This window comes from Nannospalax galili, unplaced genomic scaffold (genome assembly GCF_000622305.1).
Source record: "Nannospalax galili isolate Female #2095 unplaced genomic scaffold, S.galili_v1.0 scaffold960, whole genome shotgun sequence".
In the NCBI taxonomy this organism is placed as follows: Eukaryota; Metazoa; Chordata; class Mammalia; order Rodentia; family Spalacidae; genus Nannospalax; species Nannospalax galili.
This window is the reverse complement of record NW_008348313.1, coordinates 3369142-3394418: the sequence shown is the minus strand read 5'-3', so window position 1 is coordinate 3394418 and position 25277 is coordinate 3369142. Positions and strand designations below refer to the sequence as shown.

Sequence of the window (25277 nt, the reverse complement as noted above, 5' to 3'; positions counted from 1 at the left end):
CTCATTCTTTGTTTCCTCATCTCTGAAATGGGGCTCAGAAGCAGAGAATGCCTCCTACAATGGCTGTGAAGAGTACAGGAGCTGAGAAAAGCTGCTCACAACTAGCTCCCCCCCCCCAAACAATTATTCATGACTTGTCAGTCTGACGTTGGGGCCCTTGAAATTGCTCAATTCTCAGATCTCAAAGACAGATCTTTTCACAAATCTGTGAAAATGCACCAGATTTTTGTAAAAGATTACAAAACAGGTGGCTCCATCAACACCCTCCTACCCTCCAGCTTCTTTAGTCTGATTCAACAGGCACAGGTACTGAGGGGGTAGTCCCAATATCTGCTTCTGAGCGGAAGAAGGAAATGAGTCAGAGATCCAGAGGGAGGTGAATACATTGGACAGAGGGGCTTTGAGGGAGGAAGAATGTGGGATCTCCAGGAAGGGACAACTTGCTAAAGCCTACAATCTGAGTGGTTATGGAGGGCCCAGGAGAATGAACTGTTCGACCTGAGCCCTATGTGTACACCCAGGTGATGGTTAGGGACAGGGATAAGAAAAGCCCTATACTCTTGGAAATGGCCAGTGGCTCTTTACTGCGGTTTCAAGATTTAATGAGACTTGTCCCCAGAGCTCTCTTACCATGTTCCTTAAAACTGCATGGGGCACCAACCTGGGCCATATTTGCAGTGTTTGCTCAGACCACAAGGGCCTTCTTGGTAGCACAGAGAGAAAAACAAGTGAGAATGGAAGGGGGGGGGGGGCTTCCCAATCAAAGTGGGAATGAGGGTACGCTTTGGGCAACTGCACCAAGTGGAGACTGGTTTTGCACTATGGCTGAAAGTGAGGGCACATCAGTGGCATTATTTCCTGTTCAAGGAGAGTTCAGTGAGGCAGACAGTACAGGTGGGCATCCTGCCCAGCACCTACCCTGCATGTCACCGCCTGGTTGGTGACAGCTGTTGATGTACTTTGTGGTCCTTGGGACTAAGGCTGTTGGTCCCACTGACGCATCCCTTCCTCAAAGGAAGAACTTCCAGAGGACTGACAGTTCCTACCTCAGTTCCATTTTTTTTTTTGCTAATTGTTCCCCGAGCTCCTGCAGAATATCCTTTGATCTGCCTACCCTGTTCCTGAATACCAGCTTAGAGCACCCTGTGAATAAAACGTTGAGAGTTAGAGATGCCATGCTTTTCCTTCTAAGGAACAGGGACCCTCCTGGTCCCATTTTCTTAATATTAAATTGTCTGTGATATTTTATTATTAGATACCTCACTGTCCCTCTGTGTCCACCAGTACCCAGCTGGGCAGGATGTAGCAGGATCCCACTGCCGCTAACCCACTTCTTGGTTGCCTACATCAGGTCCCCCAGGTTTAACACACTTAGTGGTTTGCTTCTTACTCACGGAGTGAAGGTACAAGCACATCCTTCACTTACAGATGAGAAAACGAGGGTAGAAGGTGCAATCCCCTGCTCAGTGGATGCAGAGAGTAGAACCAGGCTCAGACATAGGAACCTCACTCTTGGTAGTGTGTTGTTCTCTTTTTAGCTTGGGCGTGGTAGTGCACACCTTTAATCCCAGCATCTGGGAGGCAGAGTCAGGCGGGTCTTTGTGAGTTTGAGGCCAGCCTGGTCTACATAGCTCCAGGATAGCTGGGGCTACAGGGAGACCCTGTCTCAAAAAGACCAAAAAAACAAAACAAAACAAAAACCTAGTATGTACAAAGATGTGATCAGATTATCGTAAAACAAAGGATAGAGACTCCAAGAGCAGAGTGAACAGTACATGCCATGTCACGGGCTGGCACACCTCCTCAGCAAAGAGCCAGGCGATGGTACATTTCCAGTGTGGGGCGGTATGCTCTGCCACAAGTACTCAGTGCTGCCAACAGACAGTGAAAACATCCTTGGATAACATTTGTACAAAAGAAAGTGGCTGTGTTAAAAACAAAACAAAATAAAAACACAACAAATAAACAACAGAAAACCCAAACCACATTAAACAAGTGATCAGCCACAATTTTGCTACTGCTGATGCGTCCAATTAGAAGCCTGTACAAAAATGCAAACAAGCCTAGACTGAATGGCTGGCTCTGAACATCTACGTCAAAGCTCACTACAGATGGTACAGCGAAAGCAGAGGGAGCACAGATCTGAGTGAACTTCCAAAGAAAGGGCACAGCACAAAGAGCATCAATCACCACAGAATCACATTTATGCAAAGACCTAAGAAAGGTACAATGACATTCACAAAGGTTGATAATATCAGATCATGTACTTTCATTAGGAAATAAATTTGGTAAGCAGAAACTACATTCTTTAAAAAAACCCCTGTAATTTATATGCTATTAGACAGTGAACGCTGTTGTATAGCCTACTATACTGTGTAAACACATATGCATACATATATAAATGCTGAGACCATAGTTATATACAAATAAACCTAGATACACAAGCAATAAGTATACATACATTACAGATACAGATCCATACATAATATTACTCTATACTTCACATCGCTGGCATTTTAGAAACACTGGTATTCTATAAACAGGAACATTATGGACAGTTTCTTTAAAACTCTGTTATAAATACACTAGCAACAAATTATATCATTTTCTATAAAAGGCTTTTGTTCTCAAAATCATTAGGGTTTTATTCTGAAATGAAATCGCAATTTTATTTTTTTTAGACAGGGTCTTCAGATAGCCCCAGCTAGCTTCGATCTCACAAAGATCAGCCTGCTTCTGCCTCCTGAGTGTTGGGACTAAAAGAATGTGTCTCCATGCCTAGCTAAAATCCCACTTTTTAAAAAAGAAAAGTCTTTTTGAGATAGGGTCTCCCTGTAGCTCCAGCAGGCCTGGAATCACCACAAAGACCAGGCTGGCCTCTATCTCACAGAGCTCCTCCAGCCTATGCCTCCTGCTGGGACTAAAGGTGTGCGCTATGCCTGGTAAAATCACTTTTTAGCACAGTACTACAAATATGGGCACGTGCTTATTATTACAAATTATTTTGTGATTTTTTTTAATGCCTCATAATGTGTTAAAAAGAAATGAAGAACTAGGCATTCTCTATGAATTGTGTCATGTGCAATTAGATCTCATAAACTGTTCTCTTTTTCAGGTAACGCCAGGAGGATAATTGTACTTGGGAAACATGGTGATGGATAGGGAAATGATTTCTTGGTAAGATTTGTTGTCGAAGACCTCCCTTTACTCAGAAGACACACAGGATTGCACTTGTGTGAATTCTACGGTGCGCCTTCAGTGAGAAGTGCTGATGATGAGACCTCACTTATGGCATTCACAAGACTTTTCTCTGGCGTTGAGTTTGTTGATGGGATGTCAATACTGACTTCTGGAGGAAGGCTTTCCCACACTTGTGCATGGCAGAACACCTTCCTAGTGTGAGTCATCTTATGACTATGGAAGTTTGATCTAGCAGTGAAGGCCTTCCCACATTCGGTGCACACATAGGGTTTCTCTCCCGTGTGAATCCGTTCATGCTCTTGGAGTCGGAAGTTAGAGACGAAGGCTTTCCCACAGTGAGTGCATTTGTAAGGCTTCTCCCCCATGTGAAGTCTCTGGTGCTCGTGGAGCAGTGACTCGTCCTTGAAGGCTCTCCCACACTCTCGGCACACATGATGCTTTCCTTCAGTGTGGACTTTTAGATGTATATTGAGGTGTGCCTTTAGAGTGAAGGCTTTGCCACACTTTTGGCATTCGTAAGGCTTCTCACCTGTGTGAATGCGACAATGCACCTTTAGCTGGTATATTCTAGTGAACAATTTCCCACAGTCTTGGCACTTATACGGCTTCTCTCCAGTGTGAGTCCGCTGATGGAATGTCAAGTGTGACTTCTGGAGAAAGGCCTTCCCACATTTCTGACAGACAAAAGGTCTTGCTCCACTGTGAGTCATCTTATGTCTATGCAAACCTGACCTGCTACTGTAGGCCTTGCCACATTCAGTACACACAAAGGGTTTGTCTCCTGTGTGAATTCGCTCATGCTCTTGGAGTCGGGCCCTGAAGGCAAAGGCTTTTCCACAGTCACTGCATTTGTGAGGCTTCTCGCCAGTGTGAAGTCTCTGATGAATTCTAAGTACTGACTTCTGAGTAAAGGCCTTCCCACAGTCACTGCATTTGTGAGGCTTCTCACCAGGGTGAATTCTTTGGTGCTTGCCGAGTACAGACTCCTTCTGGACAGCTCTCCCACCCTGATGGCATACATGGTGTTTCACTGAGTGATGCTTTCTTTTAGTATGAACTTTCAGGTGTATTTTGAGGTGTCCCTTTAGGGTGAAGGCTTTTCCACAGGTGCTACATTCATAAGGCTTCTCACCTGTGTGAATTCGACAATGCATCTTCAGTTCAGATGGTCTACGGAACAATTTCCCACAAACTTGGCATCCATAAGGTTTCTCTCCAGAGTGGGATTGCCTATGGGCTATCAACTCTGACTTTCGGAGGAAGGCTTTCCCACATTTGTGACAGACAAAATGGCTTGCCCCACACTGAGTCATCTTATGTCTATGGAAATTTGACTTAGCAGCAAAGGCCTTCCCACATTCAGTGCACACATAGGGCTTCTCTCCGGTGTGAACCCGTTCATGCTCTCGTAGTGGGAACTTAGAGGCGAAGGCTTTCCCACAGTCGCTGCACTTGTAAGACTTCTCCCCTGTGTGAATTCTTCGCTGCCTGCTGAGCTCTGTCTCCTTCCTGAAGGCTCTCCCACTCTCATGGTATACACGGAGCCTCTCCACATCATGTTTTTCTTCAGTATGAACTTTCAGGTGCATATTGAGATGTGCCTTTTGGGTGAAGCTTCTTCCACAGTCGCTACATTTGTAAGGCCTCTCACCTGTGTGAATCCGATGATGCACCTTCAGCTGGGCTGTTGTACTGAAAAATTTCCCACATTCTTGGCACTCATAAGGCTTTTCGCCTGTGTGAATTCGACGATGCATTTTCAGTTCAGATGGTCTAGCGAACAACTTCCCACAGTCTTGGCACTGATAAGGCTTCTCTCCTACGTGAGTTCGCTGATGGGCTGTCAACTCTGACTTCTGGAGGAAGGCCTTCCCACATTTTCGACAGACAAAACGTCTTTCTGGAGCATGAGTTATCTTATGTTTCCGGAAAATTGACCTACCACGGAAGGCCTTTCCACATTCAGTGCACACATAGGGCTTCTCTCCTGTGTGAATCCGCTCATGTTCTTGGAGTTGGGCCTTAGAGGCTAAGGCTTTCCCACAGTGAGTACATTTGTAAGGCTTCTCCCCTGTGTGAATTCTCTGGTGTACCCTGAGTACTGACTTCTGCTGGAAAGCCTTGCCACATTCAAAACACACATAACGTCTCTCCCCCGAGTGAATCTGATGATGCACATTCAGTTTGGATTGATGGCTGAACAAATTCCCATGGATTTGGTATTCATAAGGTTTCTCTCCAGCATGAGTTTGCTTATGGGTTGTGAACTCTGACCTCTGGAGGAAGGCCTTTCCACATTTGGGACAGAAAAACTGTCTCTCCATATTATGGCTTATCTGGTGCTGATTGAAAACTGACCTGCAATTCAAGACTTTGCCAGATTCAGTATTTATATCTGGATTCTCCTGAGAGTGAATTTGATTCTGCATAAGTGGTTGCTCATGGCTGAGAACTTTGCACTGAATGTGTTTGCAAGATTTCTCTCCTCTGTGAGTAATGACACAGTTAGCATTAGAAAAGCCACTTGTAAAGAGCTCTCCAGGAGTAACATGGCCATTAAGCTGTTTTCTGACACTGCTTTGATTCCGACCATCTGCTTCTAGGTGAGGGTTCAAAGTTCCTGCTAATGATTCAGAGTTTGGAGGTCTGTTCTGTGTGGAAATGCGGTGAGGCCCCACAGGAACACGTTCCTCGGCCTCTTCACATTCACAATTCCTGTCTGTGCTCTGAGTTCTCTTGTTGATGAAATCACCGGGTCTCAGAGGTGGGATCTGGTTTTGCTGATCTCTCTCTGTAGGGCCAGCATCCTGCCACAGTCCCCAGATGGAACACAATGAACCACCTCTTGTGACTTCACTAGTCAAGACATCTTGAAAGGAAAGTTTCCCAGGAGCCTCCTGCTGTGGAGTGTCAAGCCTCAAATCACCTTCTGGGTAGAGAACAAGACGGAGAGAAAGGGACAATGAGCAGGAAATAGGAGGAGCCCCAGACAGCTACCGAGATGGAGCGATGCTGAGGACGGTGATGGGGAGCAGAGACATCCCCACAGCCCTTACGATGCACCTAACACGCAGCCACACAGTACTAAGCACGTGCCAAACATCTTTTGATGTAGTGGACTCAGGGACTCATTTAATTCTTCATAATCATCCCATACAACAACGACGCCCACTCTCCTCATTTTATTAGATGTGGAAATGCATAAAATGTTGACACAGTGGCCAACATCATCTTGCATTAGCGAAGTGGAGAAAGTGGGACATGTGAGGCTTGGGGCCTGACTGTCAGGTTGCCAGAGGTAGGACACTGAGACCTTCAGGGAGGGGACAGAAAAAGGAGGCAGGGTTAGGTCAGTAAACAGCCAAGGTGGTTGTTTTGAGACAGGGTCTCCCAGCTGGCCTGGAACTTGCTATGTAGACCAGGCTCACTGCAATTTATAGAGTGGGCCTGCTTCTGTCTTCCCAAGTGTTGGGATTAAAGATATGAACCAAGACAGGCTCAGAGGGCGGGTTCCAACCTCCATCTGTGTATTGTGGTCTCAGCAGAACGCCAGAGAGTGCCTGCTTCCAGCTTCCCTCTGGCATAAGGGCTAAGAACCCAGGGTGCCTGAAAGCACCCGGATCCTGCCTCCACATGGTGATAAGAGTTATGCAATTTGGAAGTCTTTTAGATAGACTGTTGGGAGCTATTAATCCATTATGTACATTGAGCTGTGGCAGGCTTGTTTACTGAGTTTGTGTTTTGCAAACCAGTACCTAATCTGCCAAGTCAATGGAGAGCCTCACAATACCTGACCTGGAGGCAATATTTGACCACTCCTTGACCCTCAGGTACAGGTGGGAAAAACAGCTGTTGAAATTAGTTGAGTTAAGACCTCTGATGTTCTTCTGTATAAAAAGGCAGAGCTAAAATAAACTGGGGCTGCAGGCTCTACTGACAGTCCTCCCAAGTATCTTTTTCTCTGTCTCTTGTTTTTCCTTTCAGTCCTCACTCCCCCTTTTAGGTACTGAAAGGCTGGCACCGGCAATAGACCCACTGAAGGGTGCCCCAATTGTCTCACTCTGCATCCCTATTCAGCATGGAAGAAAGCCAGAGTGGTCTGCGTCCCTATTCCCTATTGGCAATTTGGGTAACCTCTTCAGAGGATGGCGTGATAAGAATAGGAGGTAGGAATTGGCTAGGCTGTTAGGGTAAAAAGACCTCAAAGAAAAGTAGCCAGTTTCTTGGCTAAAAGTCAAACTGTCCTTGAGCATCTTAGCAACATACTCCGTTCCAAACGCCAAAAATGTCAAAAGTATTTGGGAGCTCTTATCTAATCCTTAAAAGATTTTAGGGTTACCTCTTCAGAGGGGGGAATGTTAAAGCAGCAAAAAGCCCGATTTAAAAAAAAGAAGAAAAAGAAAGAGAACATGAAGTTATCAGGAAAAAGTGATGGGGAGATATGGGAGAGGTTGGAGGGGAGGGGGTGGGCATGGATTTGATCAAAGCACCTTATATCCCTATATGAAATTCTCAATAAATTATTAAAAAAAAATTCTCAATAAATTATTTAAAAAAAAAAGAAGAGAAAAAAAGACATGAACCATCGCACACATACAGCCAAGGTTTGAAGTAGGGATGAGAACTCTGGAATTTAACAGTCGTGAAGAAATAAATTTTTTTTTTTTTTTTGGTCTTTTTTAAGACAGTCTCCCTGTAGCCCCAGCAGACCTTGAACTCAGAGATCCACCTGCCTCTGCCTCCTGAGTGCTAGGATCAAAGGCATGCGCCACCACGCCCGACGAGAAATACATTTTTTTATTGGTTAAGTTTTCTGCTGTCTTTTTTTCCCACTAATAACTGAAAGTCCAAACTGGCTCCTAGTCCACATTTATAACAAAGTGTTGCAACACTTTTTTTGTAGGAACTTGGGAGTGGGAGGCCACCAAGCTGAGTGCCATAGAGGGACAAATACTTAGGTAGACTGAAATGCTCCCTTAGTACTGGCCACCTCCACCAGGGGAATCGTCACTCACCTCCACACCTCTGGCTTGGAAAGTCAGCCTCCTCCTGTAGTGCCTCCTTTGCTTTCTTCATCCCGAAGAAGGCCTCAGGCCTCGGAGTAGCATACCCTGTGAATTGGAAGGGTACTGGATTTGTGTGTACTTTTAAAGGCCATCAAGGGAAGTTTTGCATTGGCTCATCAGAAAAATATCATTCTCTGCTGGGTACAAAATAATACTTGGAGAACCCAAAAAGAAGAACTCGCCATGACAAGTTAAGTAAAAAGAAAACAGCAAGAAAAAAAGAGCCCAGGACACCACACACATGCACACGCGCACGCACACACACACTCACGCACGCATGCACACGCACAGAATAAACAAATGAACAAAAACCCCACATTTCTGCTATCCCACCATGATCTCCCAACAGAAGTGATTCTCAACAAGGCCCACCCATGAGGCCAGCTGCACTCACCCACTGACACGAGGTGGCTGTAGATCTCCAGCATCACGTCCTGGTACAGGCGTCTCTGGGCGGGGTCCAGGTGCTGCCACTCCTCCCGGCTGAAGTCCACAGTCACGTCCTCAAACGACACCAACCTCTGTAACAACATATATTCAGTGTGTATTACTCACAGCAGCAAATGAGCACCATGCCAACTGGGACGTGTGAATGAGTTTTCACCACGATGAATCATGAGGGTTCTCACAAAAACCACTTTACATTCCATTTTGGCAGATAATGTTCATTAAAAAAGAAATCCTGTCTTTCTTTGTACACTCAAATTGCTCTTTTTTTTTTTAATTGCAGAAGGAAGCTAGAAACAGATCCTAATACCATAAATTTGTTTAAGATCTTCTTTATAAGTGTGATTAGTGCCTGAGCTATTGCTCTAGCCCTTAATACTTTAATTTCTGTATTACATTTTATTTAATTAATTAATTTTGTGCATGTGCCACATAACTGAGGAGCCATCTCTACAGCCCAGAAGTGAGACATTTAAGGAGAGACAAGCACCACGTGCCAGAAAAACATGGGTGCAAAGCTGGAGAGGCAGGAAGGTCCAGGACGAGGTCACCAAGCAGCCGATCACCCTCTTTAAGAGACTGTGAAGGTGGATGGCATCGAATTCCAAGCAGGGGCACTGGGGACAGCTCATGGAAAAACGTAGGGGTGTTTAAACTGCATCCGACTGCACCAGGGTCTTGACTGCACGGAAGGAACGGCCACAGTCTCCTCCCCACGCGCCCTTCCTGCTGGATCCAGTTGGAGGCTGAGGCCGAGGGGGTGGTGGAAAGAGCTGCACCAGAGGGACCTGGGTGACGACAGCGGACTGAAGGAAGTCGGCAGCACCCATGGCTGCTAAACAGTGGGACAGCCTGGGCTCCTGAGAGAACCGGGCCGACAACGCCTGAACCCAAGGATGAACTTCAGGACCACCAAGAAAGATGACGGACAAGATGAGCACCCGAGAGGCTGCGGCAGCCGCACACACCGTGCCACACACTCCGTGATCTTGCAAAGAAGAAGACGAGGTGAGTGGAACATGACGGAGGCTCCGACACAGGTCAAGGGACATACAGGGGAGCACAGAGGGCTCGGGAGACTTCCAGCAGCCGGCTCAGAAGGAAGGGGATGGATTCCCTAGTGCATTCTGTTTAGGTCTATAGAAGTAAGTTAATCTTTAAAATACTAAGGTTTCCAAAGTCAGTGTACTTATAGTTCTAGAACATCTCAACACCAAGTGCCCACATTTCAAGTGCTAAGTAGCTAAGAGGCAGGAGAGAAAGGCAGGGAACCTGGGGGACCTGAGCGGGAAAGCAGCTCCTGGGCCCTGCGTCCAGTTTTAGTCTTTCACTAGCAAAGGAGCAAGAATTCTGACACAGCTGAACAAGCTGCCTTAAAAAAGACTCCACTGCCTCTACCGAAAAGAAAAGGAAAAACAACAACAAAAAGACCATCAAATCAACAACAAACTACTCACAAAAAAAGGTTATGAACCACGTATGCAATCAAGCATGTCTTACTCCTCTGTCTTTCTGACCTAGGCACAGTTAAGAATTCTCAGAAAATCTTACAAGTTTTTGACCAATGAATACAGACAAGATATGTCTTGAACTACTTGTGATCTTTGTATTGCACAGAATCCCTTGATTGGAACATCCAGTGTGGCACATGCACTCGAATTACCCACATTTATTGTACACCCCAAAATGAGATGCAATAATTAATTTTGTTCCTTTGTTTTTTGGAGACAGGGTCTCCCTGTAACCTCAGCTGACATGGAACTCGCTATGTACACCAGGATGGCTTTGATGGCACAGAGATTCATCTGTCTCTGCCTCCTGGGATTAAAGGCATACACCACTACACCCAGGTAATAATATTTTTAAAATTAAAAAACTGGATTAAATTAGCTGGGTGTGGTGGTGCTCGTCATTAATCCCAGCACTTGGGAGGCAGAGGCAGGCGGATCTGTGTGAGTTCAAGGCCAGCCTGGTCTATATAGTGAGTTTGAGGCCAGCTTAAGCATTACTGCCGCTGCTGGTGGCTACTGGTGGCTACTGGTGACTTCACTTTGTGAAAAACATTTATACTCTTAGAGAAAATGGCAAGACAAGGGTAACCAAGAAAAACATTCATATTTGTGCATGAGAACACATCCAAACAGGTACACAGTCACGAAAATCAACTGGAAGGTGGATCTGACCAGAACGGGACCCGTGTCGTGGAGGGTGGACATGGAGAGCACGCTTTTGAGCACTGGGGGTGGGAAGATGTGGACCAGGGTCACAGCTAAGAGAACAAGAGACAGGAAAAGAACCCTGTCATTAAAGACTGGAAATGGGGGTGGTGGTATAGGCCGTTCACACTAATCCTTTACTGCAGAGCCGACGGCAGGAACAGCAGTTTGAGGACAGCCTGACCCACACAAGCTCCAGGTAGCCTCAGGGACACGAACCTCGTGTCTGAACAAAACAACGATAAAACAAACATTCTGAGGTTTGGGGACTGGATACTGTGTAGTCCACTCTTACCTGGGGAACCAAGACCATCTCAGGATTAGCGACCCCTGGAGTTGCTTCCTGTTTCTACCCTCAAGACCTGGAGCACCAAACGCAGAGCAGCCCTGTTTACCTTCCATGGTGGACTCTGCACTTCTGGTCCTGGGACCTGGGCCTTCTGGGATGGACTCACTCCTGCAGGCATGGCTCCTGTGGATGTTTGCTCTTGGTCCTTCTTGGTAGCACATCCAGTGTTCCCAGCAGCCACACCTGGGTTGGGGGGTGGAGGCTCCAGGCAGTTTCTGATCTGCACAAGCTGGTTGTGGCATAAGAGGAAATCCAGCAGCCTGAATTAGCAGTCCAGACTCCAGAGTCTGCAGAGACACAGGAAAGACAATGAATTTTTTTTTGGTCTTTTTGAGACAGGGTCTCCCTATAGCCCCAGGTAGCCTGAAACTTACTATGTAGACCAGGGTGGCCTTGAACTCACAGAGATCCACTTGCCTCTGCCTCCCAAGTGCTGGGATTAAAGGTGAGTGCCACCATGCCCAGCTACAGTGGATTTTCTTATACTTTTTATATGTATGTGCATAGGCATCTGTGTGGAGGCTGTGCTGACATCCGGAGTCTTCCCTGATTGCTCTCTGTCCTCCTCAATGAGGCAGCATCTCTCAGTTGAACCCAGAACTTGCTCACACAGTTTGTCTAACTAGAAATCTGAGTCAGGGCTCTCTTATCTCCCGTCTCTGCCTTCAGAGCATTAGAATGACAAGTGGGTTGCTATGTCTACCCAGCACTGATGTGGGTTCTGGGGACCTCTACTTGAGACATGCCTGCTGCTTGGGTAGCAAGCATGGTTTTAACCACGGCACCACCTACCGAGGTCCAGGCAGCGAAGTGCAGAGTACATGATAAAGGCCTCTGTGTAAACAGCCCAGAGCAGAACACTCAGAGCAGTCTTAATTCTGTTGTTCATCAGGGTTACACTGATTATGCTGGGGACCAAGAGTAAATAGCAAACACGGTCTCAACTATATAATCCTCTGTAGTTGGGAACTCACTGTTTAGACCAGCCTGATCTTGAACTCATCAAGACTGGCCTGCTTCTGCCTCTCAAGTGCTGGGGGTGAAAGGCTTGTGCCCCAATCCGTGGCCCATAACTGGCTTTGGCAGGAAGTCACCTGCATTTGATTTTCTATAAAATTACCTTGATACCAAAGGCACAGGTTATCTCCCAGTGGCCACCTGCCTGATGTCCTGTGTGCTGAATAAAACAAGTCATTTGCTGGTGGATACGCAAACCTTATTTTTGAGATGTCTCCCTATGTAGCCTTGGCTGGCCTCGAACTCCCAGAGCTGTCTCTTCCTGTCTTTAATTAAATGTGAGCTACACCATGACAGCCTCCACAAATCTTTAATCCCAACTCCTCTCCAACCTCCGTTTCTGGACCCTGGACTCGGCCCCCACAGCCACACAGCCTATTCTTAACACATTGCTTAAACCTACGAACTCAACTTTCTTCATAACCTAGGAAACCTGTACACGTTCACCTGGACCTCCATTCTGAACACTTTTTGACTGTCCATAATGAGTTTCCTGTTACATCTGAATGGGGTCTTTGGCCTCCATGATTTTCAGTAACTTCCAGAGAGTGGGTGTTGCCTGCATGCTTAGAAACCGTCTTCCAGTCACTGACATGACCCAGCTTCTGAGATTACTGCTTTGAAGCTAAAAACGCTCCCAGGAAAACCCCACTACCCCTACAAAGGGGTTCAGGTAACATGCCCCAAACGGAGTCCCCATCATCTCTAGCCAACAGCCATCACTGATCTTTACCATCTCCTCAGGGACCCTAGGAGAGGACACCACCGACCCATCCATCTTCAAAGGACCCAATCCTCAGACAACGATCTCCGGAATTAGGATTTCTTTTCTACAGCGATCACCTGTAGCTCTGGTTTCCTCCAGGAAATACCTTTTCAGAATGGTCACGGCCTGCGCCCAGGAGCCCTGGCCTGGGACCAGCACAAAGACCCTGGTGACCTGAGCCCAGACCTAAAGGTTCAGAGCCTCTCTCCAGCACTACCATCCGCTGCAAACGTTTACACGGGGAAGGCGGGGGCAGATGGAGATGGCTCTGCGTCCTCGGCTTGGGACCCAACCAAGCCCCCCGCCCCCCAGGCCTGCGGGCTCCATCCTCAGCTGTCCTGACTCCTCCATCCCCACCCACCCTCCAAGTCCTCCACCTGCAGCACCCACGGGGAGTCCTCCCAGGGTCCCCGGTGCTGTCCTCGGTGCTCGGAGGACCAAGTCCACAGAGGACCACGCAGCAGCCCACATCCCATCTGGACCCGAGTCCTCCCTGCACCCGGAGTCAGCCCATAACTTTGCACAAACCCCCAGCACCTCACTTGCGCCTCCACGCCTCTGCGCGGGCTCCCTGGGACTTCCGCTAACCTAGGTCGAGAATTCCGGATGGAAATGTCCCAATCACTCCAGGAGCTGACCGGAAACAATCTCTAGAATGGCTTGACCGTCTCAGATCTCAAGACCCTCCCGCCGACCACTTCCGGCCTCATCGCCAGCCTCTCCCAATTGGTAGACGCTCTGGGCATGCTCACTAACACTTCTGACGCGTCTGCCCACAGTCATCATGGCGGCCGTGTAGGGCGTCCCTGTTCGCTCTGAAACTGTCGTGGCTGCTCCCGTGAGGTGGCCGTCAGAGACCCTTCCTTCCGTACAGCGGGGGAAGGTGCTTGGAATGTGTGAGTGCTTTTATCGAGTCCTGAGTACTTTTCTGAAGTCCGGAGTGGTTTCTTTTTAGTCCTGTTTTTTGTTTTGTGATTGTTTGGTAGGGCTTTTGTTGTTTTTTTGAGTCAGGGTCTTCCTGTAGCCCAAGCTATCCTGGAGCTTGCTATGTAGACCAGGCTGGCCTCCTTCTCACAGACATCCTCTGGCTTGCAGCACTTGGCTAAGTCTGGAGTTTTTGAGAATTTTTGTGCCTGTGTTCATCAGAGAGATTGACATCACTTTCTTTTTTGTTGAATCTTAGCTGGTTTTGGCTTCGTGCAAAGCATTTGGAAGTGTGTCTTCCTTTTTTATCTTAAGGAATAATTTGAGGCGCATTCACGTTCTCGGAAGGTCTGGTAGAAATCAACGCTGTATATCCATCTGGTCCTGGACTTTTTTTAGTTGGGAAGATTTAAGGAAAGTTTTGTAATGTGTATGAGTGTTCTGCCTACATGTATGTGAGGAAGCCAAAAAACGGTGATGGATCTTCTGGAACTGAAGTTACAGATGGCCATGTGGATACTGGGAACTGAACCAGGTCCTCTGCAAGAATAGCTAGTGCTGTTAATCACCGAGCCATCTCTCCAGCCCCATAATTGTGAGATTCAAAATTTACTGCTTCTGGGGCTGGAGAGATGGCTCAGCAGTTAAGAACACTGACTGTTCTTGCAGAAGACCCAGGTTCGAATCCCAGCACCCACATGGCAGCTAACAACTGTCTGTAACTCCAGTTCCGGGGGATCTGACAGCCTCTTCTGTCCTCCTTGGGCATTGCAGGACACGGTGCACTTAACCTACATACAGGCATAACACTCATACACATAAAATAAAAATAATAAAACATTTTTTAAAATTACTGCTTCTTGGGGGCTGGAGAGATGGCTCAGTGGTTAAGAGCACTGACTGCTCTTGCAGAGAGCTGAATCAGACCCAGGTTCAATTCCAAGCACCCACGTGGCGGCTATGAACCCTTCTTAACTCCAGTTCCAGGGGAATCTGAAGCCCTCTTCTGACCTCCGCCACATTGCACGACACGGGTGAACTCACATACATGCAGGCAATACATTCATACACATAAAAAGAATAAATAAAAATTTAAAAAATTACGCTTCTTACAAAAGAATTACTGCTGGGCATGGTGGCGCATGCCTTTAATCCCAGCACTTGGGAGGCAGAGGCAGGTGGATCTCTGTGCGTTCAAGGTGAGCCTGGTTTGCATAGTGAGTTCCAGGACAGCTGGGGATACAGGGAGACCCTGTCTCAAAAAGACCAAAAAAAAAAAAAAAAAATACTGCTTCTTTCTCATTGGTTAAATCTTTTTAAGTCATTTAACTCATCTGGGTTTAATTTTGGTAGGTCATGCATATCTAGAAATTCATCTATTTTAGATTTTCCAATTTTCTGAAATATAAGTTTTTGACGTTTTCTTATGATACTCTGAATTTTCTCAGTATATATTGTAATGTTTCTCTTTTCATCTCTGGAAAGGACTTTCAATGGATTAACAATTCCCATGTTAGTTCATGCCTAGCCCATAGGAACCCTTGTTGGTCCAGTGACACAGGATCCTACTAAAGTTTGTGCAGTTGTTTCCTATTAAGTTCTAAAGGTTTAACACATTGAGTGGTTTACTTCACACTGGTGGAATGATGCGTAATTACGTTGTACATTTGCAGATGCAAAAAACAAGGACGGGAAGGTAAGATCCTTTGCTCAGTGGGGATGCAGAGAGTGGAACAAGGGGTCAGACACAGGAACGTGGCTCATGGGGGTGTCCTCTTAAAACCTGTTTTGCTCTGTTTTGGGAATTATTTATAACATGATTTAGAACAAAGAAAACTAGTGAGTCAAAGAATGAATAATCAAAACTGAGAATGGCTGAATAAGTTATGGCCTGCCAATTGTACTGAACATGGTATAGTCATTAAAGACATACTTTAGAAATAAAATACCACTATGTACACAGAAGTAGTCAGGTTATCATAAAACAAAGGAAAGGTACCTAGATGCCTGGATATGTATATGGTTAAGAGCACAGTACCCAGTGTGTGTCACGGGCTGGCACACCTCCTCAGCAAAGAGCCAGGCAGTAGTACATTTCCAGTGTGGGGGCCATACAGTCCCTGCCAGATGTACTCAATGCCGCTAGTATGGCATGAAAGCCATTTGTGCAAATAAACAAGGCTGTGTTAAGAAACGAACCAATGACAGAAAACCCAAACCATTTTAAACAAACGACTGGCTGGCCATACTCTTCCTACTGATGGTAGTCTGATTAGAAGCCTACACAAAAATATGAGCAAGTCCAGACTCGGTGGTTGGCGCTGAGTATCTGTGGTGAAGCTCACAGATACAGGTGGAAAGCAAAGGGAACACACATGTGAGCTTACTGCCACAAAAAAAGAAAAGGAAGAAAAGAAGACATTAAATGTTGCAGAATCCCATTTATGCAGACCTAAAAAACAGTACATTCATATAATGACATTCGCAATTATTGATGATGCAAGATCACATAATATCATTGGTAAATCTGATAAACAAAGCTACGTTCTTTAAAAAATATTTTATTATTTTTGTTTTATGTGTATGAGTGCATTACCTGCATGTATGTAAATGTACCTGAATTGTGCAATGCCTGAGGTCAGAAGAGGGCGTTGGATCTGAGGGTGCTGGATCCCCTGGAACTGGAGTTATGGACAGTTTTTAGCCATTGTGTGGGTGCTAGGAGTTGAACTCAGGTCTTATGAAAGAGCAGCCAGTGTTCTTAACCACTGAGCCATCTCTCTAGCCCACAAAACTACATTCTTTTAAAAATCAATTACAATCTACATATTAGACAATAAACTCTGTTGTAAACCCTACTCAGCTGAGTAAATACATATACATACACAAGTGCATACATATGTAAATGCTGATGAGACAATGTCTACATATATATTTATATTCAACTCCAAATACATAAGCAGTAAGTACACATATATTACAGACACATGTCCACACATATTACTATCCTATAGTTTACTTTGCCTGCATTTTAAAAACACTCATGTTCCACAATAAACAGGAATACCATGGACATAATTTCTTAAGAGCTTTCTTATAAATATACTAGTAAAAATTTTGTTATAGCATTTTCCATAAAAGATTTTTTTTCTCAAGTCATTAGGGTTTCATCCTGAAATGAAATCACAATTTTTTGACATGCCACTAACAAATCTGGACACTTGTGCCCATTATTACAAGTTATTTTGTAATTTTTCTAATGTCTAATAGGTGTTTAAAAAAACAAATGGAAGCCGGGTGTGGTGGCACACGCCTTTAGTCCCAGCACTTGGGAGGCAGGAGCAGGTGGGGATCTTGCTGGTGCCAGCCGGCCAAGACAGACAGTACCCGAAAGGAGGAGTGAGGATTGAAAGAAAAAACAAGAGACAGAAAAGATGCTTGGGAGGGCTGTCAGTAGAGACTGCAGCCCTGGTTTATTTCAGCTCTGCCTTTTTATACAGAAGAACTCAATTAGTTTCAACAGCTGTTTTTCCCCACCCTTATCTGAGCGTCAAGGAGTGGTCAAATACTTCAAAGGCTTCTTTGATCTTTTTGTCTACCACTGTTGCCTCCAGGTCAGATATTGTGAGGCTCTCCATATAAACACATTCCTCCTGATTTGGCAGAATAGGTACTGGTGTGCAGAACATAAACTCAGTAAACAAGCCTGCCACAGCTCAATGTACATAATAGACAAACAGCTCCCAACAAAGATTGTAAGAGCAGAGGATGGGGCGGAGTTTCTCTGAATTGGCTGATTTATATATATATGTGAAAAACAAAAAATCAAATGGAGAGCTAGATGTGTTCTCTATTATGAATTTCACCATGAACAATTATGTCTCTTTTAAAATGCTCTCTTCTTCAAGTAATTCTAGGAGTATATTGGGAATATGCTGATGAGCTGGGAATTGATTTCGTGGTAAGACCTGTTGTATAAGAGCTCTCCTTGTGTGAACTGCATGAGTCTCACTGAAGAGCGAGAATGTGGGACAGTGATTGCTCACTCATGGCGTCCCTTCGGCTTCGCTCCAGTGTGACTTCGCTGATGGGCTGTCAACTCTGACTTCTGGAGGAAGGCCCTCCCACATTTGTGACAGACAAAATGATTTGCCCTAGTGTGAGTTATTTTATGTCTGTGGAAACTAGACCTAGCACTGAAGGCCTTCCCACATTCAGTGCACATGTAGGGTTTCTCTCCGGTGTGAATCCGCTCGTGCTCTTGGAGGTGTAGCTTAGAGGGTAAGTCCTTCCCGCAGTGACTGCATTTGTAAGGCTTCTTCCTTGTGTGAACTCTTTGGTGCCTGCTGAGCTCCAATTCCTCCTTGAAGGCATTCCCACATTCACAGCACACATGGTGTTTTTCTTCAGTATGAACTTTCAGGTGTATATTGAGGTGCGCCTTTTGGGTAAATGCTTTTCCACAGTCGTCACATTCATAAGGCTTCTCACCTGTGTGAATTCGCTGATGCACCTTCAGTTGGGATGTCCTACTGAACAATTTCCCACAGTCTTGGCATTCATACGGCTTCTCTCCAGTGTGAGTTCGCAGATGGACTGTCAACTCTGACTTCTGAAGGAAGGCCTTCCCACATTTGTGACAGACAAAAGGTCCTGCCCTAGTGTGAGTAATCTTATGTCTCCGGAAAATTGACCTGCCTCTGAAGGCCTTCCCACATTCAATGCACACATAGGGCTTCTCTCCCGTGTGAATCCGCTCATGCTCTTGGAGTTGGAGCTTAGAGGCTAAGTCTTTCCCACAGTGAGTACATTTGTAAGGGTTCTCCCCTGTGTGAATTCTCTGGTGTGTGTGGAGCAGTGACTCCTCCTTGAAGGCTCTCCCACACTCTCGGCACACGTGGTGTTTTCCTTCAGTATGAATTTTCTGGTGTATATTGAGGTGTGCCTTTTGGGTGAAGGCTTTTCCACAGTCACTACATTCATAAGGCTTCTCACCTGTGTGAATTCGAAGATGCACCTTCAGTTGAGATGCTCTATTGAACAGTTTTCCACAGTCTTGGCATTCATAAGACTTCTCTCCAGTGTGAGTTCGCCAATGCGATGTCAACTCTGACGTCCGAGAGAAGCCTTTCCCACATTTGTGGCTGACAAACGGTCCTGCCCTAGTGTGAGTTACCTTATGTTTACGGAAAATTGACCTACCTCTGAAGGCCTTTCCACATTCCGTACACACATAGGGCTTCTCTCCTGTGTGAATCCGCTCATGCTCTTGGAGTTGGAGCTTAGAGGCTAAGGCTTTCCCACAGTCACTGCATTTGTAAGGCTTCTCCCCTGTGTGAATTCTTTGATGTGTTCTTAGCACCGACTCCTTCCTGAAGGCATTCCCACACTCATGGCACACATGGTATTTTCCTTCAATATGAACTTTTAGGTGTACATTGAGGTGTGCCTTTAGGGTGAAGGCTTTGCCACAGTCACTACATTCATAAGGCTTCTCACCTGTATGAATTCGACGATGCACCTTCAGTTGAGATGCTCTATTGAACAGTTTTCCACAGTCTTGGCACTGATAAGGCTTCTCTCCAATGTGAGTTCGCCGATGGGATAACAACTCTGATTTGAGGAGGAAGGCCTTCCCACATTTTCGACAGAGAAAATGTCTTTCTGGAGCATGTGTTATTTTATGTTTACGGAAGGTTGACCTACCTCTGAAGGCCTTCCCACATTCCGTGCACACATAGGGCTTCTCTCCTGTGTGAATCCGCTCATGCTCTTGGAGTTGGGCCTTAGAGGCTAAGGCTTTCCCACAGTTAATACATTTGTAAGGCTTTTCTCCTGTGTGACTTCTCTGGTGCGCCCTGAGTACTGACTTCTGCTGGAAGGTCTTTCCACATTCAGAACACATGTAAGGCCTCTTCCCCAAGTGAATTTGGTGATGCACCTTAAGTTGGGATGGATGACTGAACACATTCCCGCAGTCTTTGCATTCATAAGATTTCTTTCCAGTCTGAGTTTGCTGATGGGTTTTTGACTCTGACTTCTGGAGGAAGGCCTTCCCACGTTTGGGACTCACGGAAGGCCTCTTCACAGTGTGGCTCATCTGATGCTGACTGAAATCATTCCCCAATTCAGTACTGTCATTTGGCTTTTCCTGAGAATGAGTTTCATGCCACATAAGTGGTTGTTTATGGCTGAGAACTTTTCTGAACTGACTATGTTTGCAGGATCTCTCTCCTCTGTGTGTAATGGAACAGTTAGCATCAAAAGAGCCAGGTGTAAAGAGCGGACCAGTTTTAAGCTGGCCATTCAGCTGTTTTCTGACACTGCTTTGATTCTGACCATTTGCTTCTAGTTTAGAGTTCAAACTTTTCGCTCCAGAGTTTGGAGGTCTATTTTGTGTAGAAATGAGGCTCCAAAGGAATGGCCCCCCACTCTCTTCACAGTCACAACTACCATCTGTGTCCAGAGTTTTCTTGTTGATGAAACCAGGTCTCATGGGTCGGATCTGGTTTTGCGCATCTCTCTTTGTAGGACCAGCACCTTTCCACAGTTCTAAAATGGAACACTCACCACTTATGGCTCCACTCACCATATAATCTTGAAAGGAACGTTTCTCAGGAACTTGCTGTGGTGATCTATCAAGTTCCAAAGCCCCTTCTGGAAGAGAAAGATGAAAGAATAAAGATAATGAACAGAATGGAAGGGGACTCACATACAGCCAACTGAGACGAAGTAGAATCATTGCCAGAGTCTGGATGATATGTTAAACATGCTTCTCTACAGCATATGCCAGGCAACTTTCTTTGCAGAGGAAACAGAAACTTGTTTAATCATCGCTCCTATCCCATAAGGCATTACTCACCCCATTTTATAGTTGAAGAAAACATAGTATCATTAAGAAGAAGAAACACTCCTAGCCTTGTAGCCCCGAGACCTTGGCTTTGTGCTGAAGACCATGAGGTGCCCTTTAAATACAACTTTGACTGCAAGATTATTTTGCCAATTTGTGGGTACAATTTGTTTTTGGGCAAAGGCAAGATATTTCTGATTTTGAAGGTAACCTTAGACACCCTCATCTAGTAACATGACCACTGAGGATAAAGGCAAAACTGTTCATAGGATGATGTCAGTGTAGACAACCAGGGCTTGAAGGAGAGTTCAGAGCATACGATTTCATTAGCTGAGGAGAAATGCACATTATGTTCCTTTTACCATTTTTAATCAGCCGAAGTTTTTTTGGTTTTAAAAATGTATATTTTTATTGAGTTTTTGTGCATTTCATACATCTTAACCCTATGTAGACCCTCTCCCTATCTGCCTCCCTATAGCTTATCCACTGGATTTCATACGTTCTGTCATATATGTTAAGGCCTATCGAGCCAAGTTTGTGTCCCCAGATGTCCCTCGGGACCAGTATGAGTTCATGGAGCCTGTTCAGCCTATCTAACATCACTCCCTTAAAGAAGACCAACTCTCCATCACCCAGCATTGATTAGCTGTTAATGGTTCAGCACAGACCTGGGGAAATGAGGAGGCTCTAACCTTAGCCGAGCAACTATTGGCAGTGAGTGGTTTCTTTTGTTTTGTTTTGTTTTTAATATTTATTTTATGTGCATGTGTGCATTGCCTGCATGTGTGTAGGTGCCCCTGTGTTGTGTAGTGCGCACGGAGGTCAGAAGAGGTTGTTTAATCCTCTGGAACTGGAGTTAAGGACGATTTTTCAGCTTCTGTGTGGGTGATGGGAACTGAACCCAGGTCCTCTGCAAGAGCAGCCAGTGCTCCTAACTGCTGAGCCAGCTCTCCAGTCCCTTGTTTTAATGTTGGAGATAGTCATTAACCAAGCCAGGACAGCATGTGTCTACCCTGATTCTTCAGTCTTAAAATACCAATTTTATACATGCACTAGATTTCTTTTTTCTTTTTTAAAAATTAGCTTATGTAATCTATAAAAAATTTTTACCATAGCCAAGCGTGGTGGTGCACGCCTTTAGTCCCAGCACTTGGGAAGCAGAGGCAGGTGGATCTCTTTGAGTTTGAGACCAGCCTGGTCTACATAGTGAGTTCCAGGACAGCTGGTGCTACTGGGAGACCCTGTCTCAAAAAGACAGAAAAAAAATTTTTTTTTTACTTGGGTGTGGTGGTGCATGCCTTCAATTCCAGCACATTGATTAACATCGAGGTAACAAAAATAACAGGGGAGAAGACAAGCCAGGTAACAGACCACACAACAGAGGGCACCCACACAGAAGGCGTTAATGAGAACATGGTAGCAATGAGCCAAAGTGCGAAGAGGCAAATTATACCATTATATTGTGATACTGGAAATAGGAAATCATGATGAAAACTTCACTGATGTATGTAAATCCTACATAACAGAAAATAACTGCATGTTTGCATTAAAATGTATTTTTAAAAACAAGCATAATAGAAACGCATTGTCTAGTAAACGTCAGGAGTATCTTGACTGATGTCACATACAAGGGGAGGGAATCACAATCTCATTTGTAATAAAATCACCAATTTTAGGGAACTGGTGGGAGTAAGAACAACTCATGTAACTTGTGTGTTCTAAAAGAAAAATGGAAGCTAGGCGTGGTGGCGTATGCCTGTCGTCCCAGAACTTGGGAGCCTGAGGCTCAAGGCCAGCCTGGGCTACATGAGGCCTTGTCATAAAGGAAGAAAGGAAGGAGGGGGAGGAGGAGGAGGAAGAGAGGAGAGGAGGGGGAGGTAGAGGAGGAGAGGGAGAAGGAGGAGAGAACAGTACAAACTCTGAAGTCATAAATTAGAGGACCAAGAACAAAGACCTCAGAATCCCAGAAGTGCCTGGTAAAACGTGTCAGATGAAAAGGCGTTCTGATTTTGATCAGGATGATCCCAATTTCCGATCTCCCAAAAGTAAGCATGGGGGCCGTGTCATGGGCCCTGTCCTCCAAGGTGCTGAGCAAGGCGGCAGATGCAGTTTAGGCACCAAGGACTGGTGGTAACGAATGGGAATCACAACACCAGTACAAGGACTGAGTGCTCAGAGCGAACAGGCCCCATGGCATCTCCCATGTGAAAACACCACCACAGGAATGTAGAGTGTGCCGCGCCTGGGATGTCCTGATGAGCAGGAAGACAGAAGAGGGCTGGTGAGGTGGGTCACAGAGTAGGGGATTGCTGCCAAGCTTTTAGATCTGAGTTTGATTCCAGGGTCCCATATGGTAGGAGGGAAGAACCAATACCCATAAGTTGTCCTCTGACCTCCACATGCATGTGGCAAATGCACAACTACACACACGCGTGTACACACACACACACACCACACAAATACCACACACACACCAAACACACACAAATCACACACACACCAAACACACATGCACACGCACACGCACACACACACAAACAAATGTAATTAAAAATGGAAAGAAAAAAGGAGAATATTCTGCATAGAAAGGAAAATGAATGACTTCAGGGACAGAGGAAAGAAAAACCCAGAAAACCTCGTGGTCACGAAACAAAACAAAGAAAGATACACATGGAAAACCCATCCAGATAAGATACTGTGAGGTGCTCTACTTAGTTATTACAACAATAAAATCAGAACTTGGAAAGAGCTCTTTCATGTATCACATGGGCAATCTATTAATCAAGTTGGTTCATAGCAAATGTTGACCGATAAGATGTGCAAATACAGACTTTTGTGCCTGCGTCTATGGGCGGTTATGCAGCTTAGGAATGCTCATCTGCCTAGCATTCACCTTTGAGAAGTCTTATCCTGGCCCCTGTTCTTTGTTTATAACATAATTTATTGCAGCATTGTTCATAGAAACCAGGAGTAGGTTGAAACCCAGGTGCCAACCACTAAGGGAACAGACAAGTAAGGTAGGCTGATAGTGGCCCCTAGGTGCTATCCACCTGCACCCCGGCAGCAGTCGTTCACCTTGACAGCTCTGACGCAGGGGTTCAGCCATCCACACCTGTGTCTCATTTTCTTTCTTCATCCTGAAGAGGCCCTCCGGGCTGGGAATGGGGTATCCTGTGAATTGGAAAGATATTGCATTTGTGTTTTGCACCTTGGGCTCCAGAGGTCATGCTGTGAGGCTTTGCAATGGCTTGTCAATATTTTCTACTGAGCACATAAGGACACCTGAGGTAGGGGTGTGTGAACTCTCAGGACAAACCTCAAAGACCATAAATTATTCCTGATAACAAGGCCCCTCCTCCGTCCCCAGCCAGCTGCGCTCACCCACTGACATGAGGTGGCTGTAGATCTCCAGCATCACGTCCTGGTACAGGCGTCTCTGGGCGGGGTCCAGGTGCTGCCACTCCTCCTGGGTGAACGCCACAGTCACATCTTCGATGGACAACAATTTCTGCAATAACATATTCACTATGAATTCCTTGCCACCAGCAGGTTGGAAAGTTACATGTGGAGAATTGGTTTCAGTAAGTTTTCACTGTGATGTCATTAGGCTGCTGACCAAGTACTTATTTTGCATTGCATTTTGGGGGATAAAGCCATTTTTATTATTTTTATTTTATGTGTATGCATGTATTGCCTGCATGTAGGTAAGTGTACCCATGTCGTGCACTGCCCGCGGAAGACAGAGGAGGTTGTTGGATCCCCTGGAACTGGACTTAAGGATAGTTGTTAGCTGCCATGTGGGTGCTGGGATTCAAACCTGGGTCTTCTGCAAGAACAGTCAGTGTTCTTAACCACTGTGCCATCTCTCCAGCCCATAAAGCAATTTTTAAAAAATCCTATGTCCTCTACATTCAGTCGTTTTATTTTCAAAAAGGTGACCCAAAATGGACCCAAAATAGAGAATGGGTCTCCCTATGAAGCCCCAGCTGGCCTGGAATTCGCTATGTAGACCAGGTTGGCTTCAAACTTACTCTATTCTATACTCAAACACAAAATAAGCAAGATGATTATTTACTAAGCAACATTATTCCAGCTAATAGTTGTGCTGGCTCCTTGGCATTCAACATTACATAAACTTCTACTTTTACAGAAATGCAGAGACTTGCAAAAGAGCAAACACAAAAGGGAGTATGTTGGAATAAAGCACACTGTGGAAGACGTACATAGGGTAAAGCAAATACACTTTGGATTGGCTGATATGCTAACTTGTTGTGGAAAATCTTGTGACTGATTTTGCCTTTTGCCTTACATACCTATCATGCTGGAACGCAGTGCTTCCTATTTCTTATCCAAGAGAAAACTATGTAAGTCACATGGTTTCCAGGAATCTGAAACTTAAGAGAAACTGAAACTTATCATGTTAATAGGGCATCTGGCCCGT

General features: G+C 45.5%; 2 protein-coding genes across 10 annotated transcripts in view; both read right to left on the bottom strand.

Annotated features, from left to right (window-relative positions):
- Positions 1-2181: 2181 nt before the first annotated feature.
- Positions 2182-13748, bottom strand: LOC103743739 (zinc finger protein 585A). The gene is given in 6 exon segments (XM_008845207.3): positions 2182-3379; positions 3381-6130; positions 8217-8312; positions 8662-8788; positions 11326-11566; positions 13600-13748. Coding segments are annotated over 5 exon segments (3129 nt in total). The 5' UTR covers positions 11398-11566; positions 13600-13748; the 3' UTR covers positions 2182-3295.
- A 4054-nt stretch (positions 13749-17802) lies between these two features.
- LOC103743738 (zinc finger protein 175-like) overlaps positions 17803-25277 on the bottom strand; it is a 15900-nt gene continuing 8425 nt past the window's right edge. For 6 of the 9 annotated variants that reach the window (XM_008845203.2, XM_017801142.2, XM_029569418.1 and 3 more), the window contains 3 exons: positions 24218-24344; positions 23912-24007; positions 17803-20643 (listed from right to left, as the gene is read on the bottom strand). In XM_008845203.2, coding sequence (XP_008843425.1) covers positions 18029-20643; positions 23912-24007; positions 24218-24344 — 2838 coding nt within the window. In that variant the 3' untranslated portion in view covers positions 17803-18028. Of the gene's footprint in view, positions 20644-23911; positions 24008-24217; positions 24345-25149; positions 25231-25277 lie in introns of those variants that run through there. The other 3 variants (XM_029569419.1, XM_029569420.1, XM_029569421.1) reach the window with 3 other exon arrangements.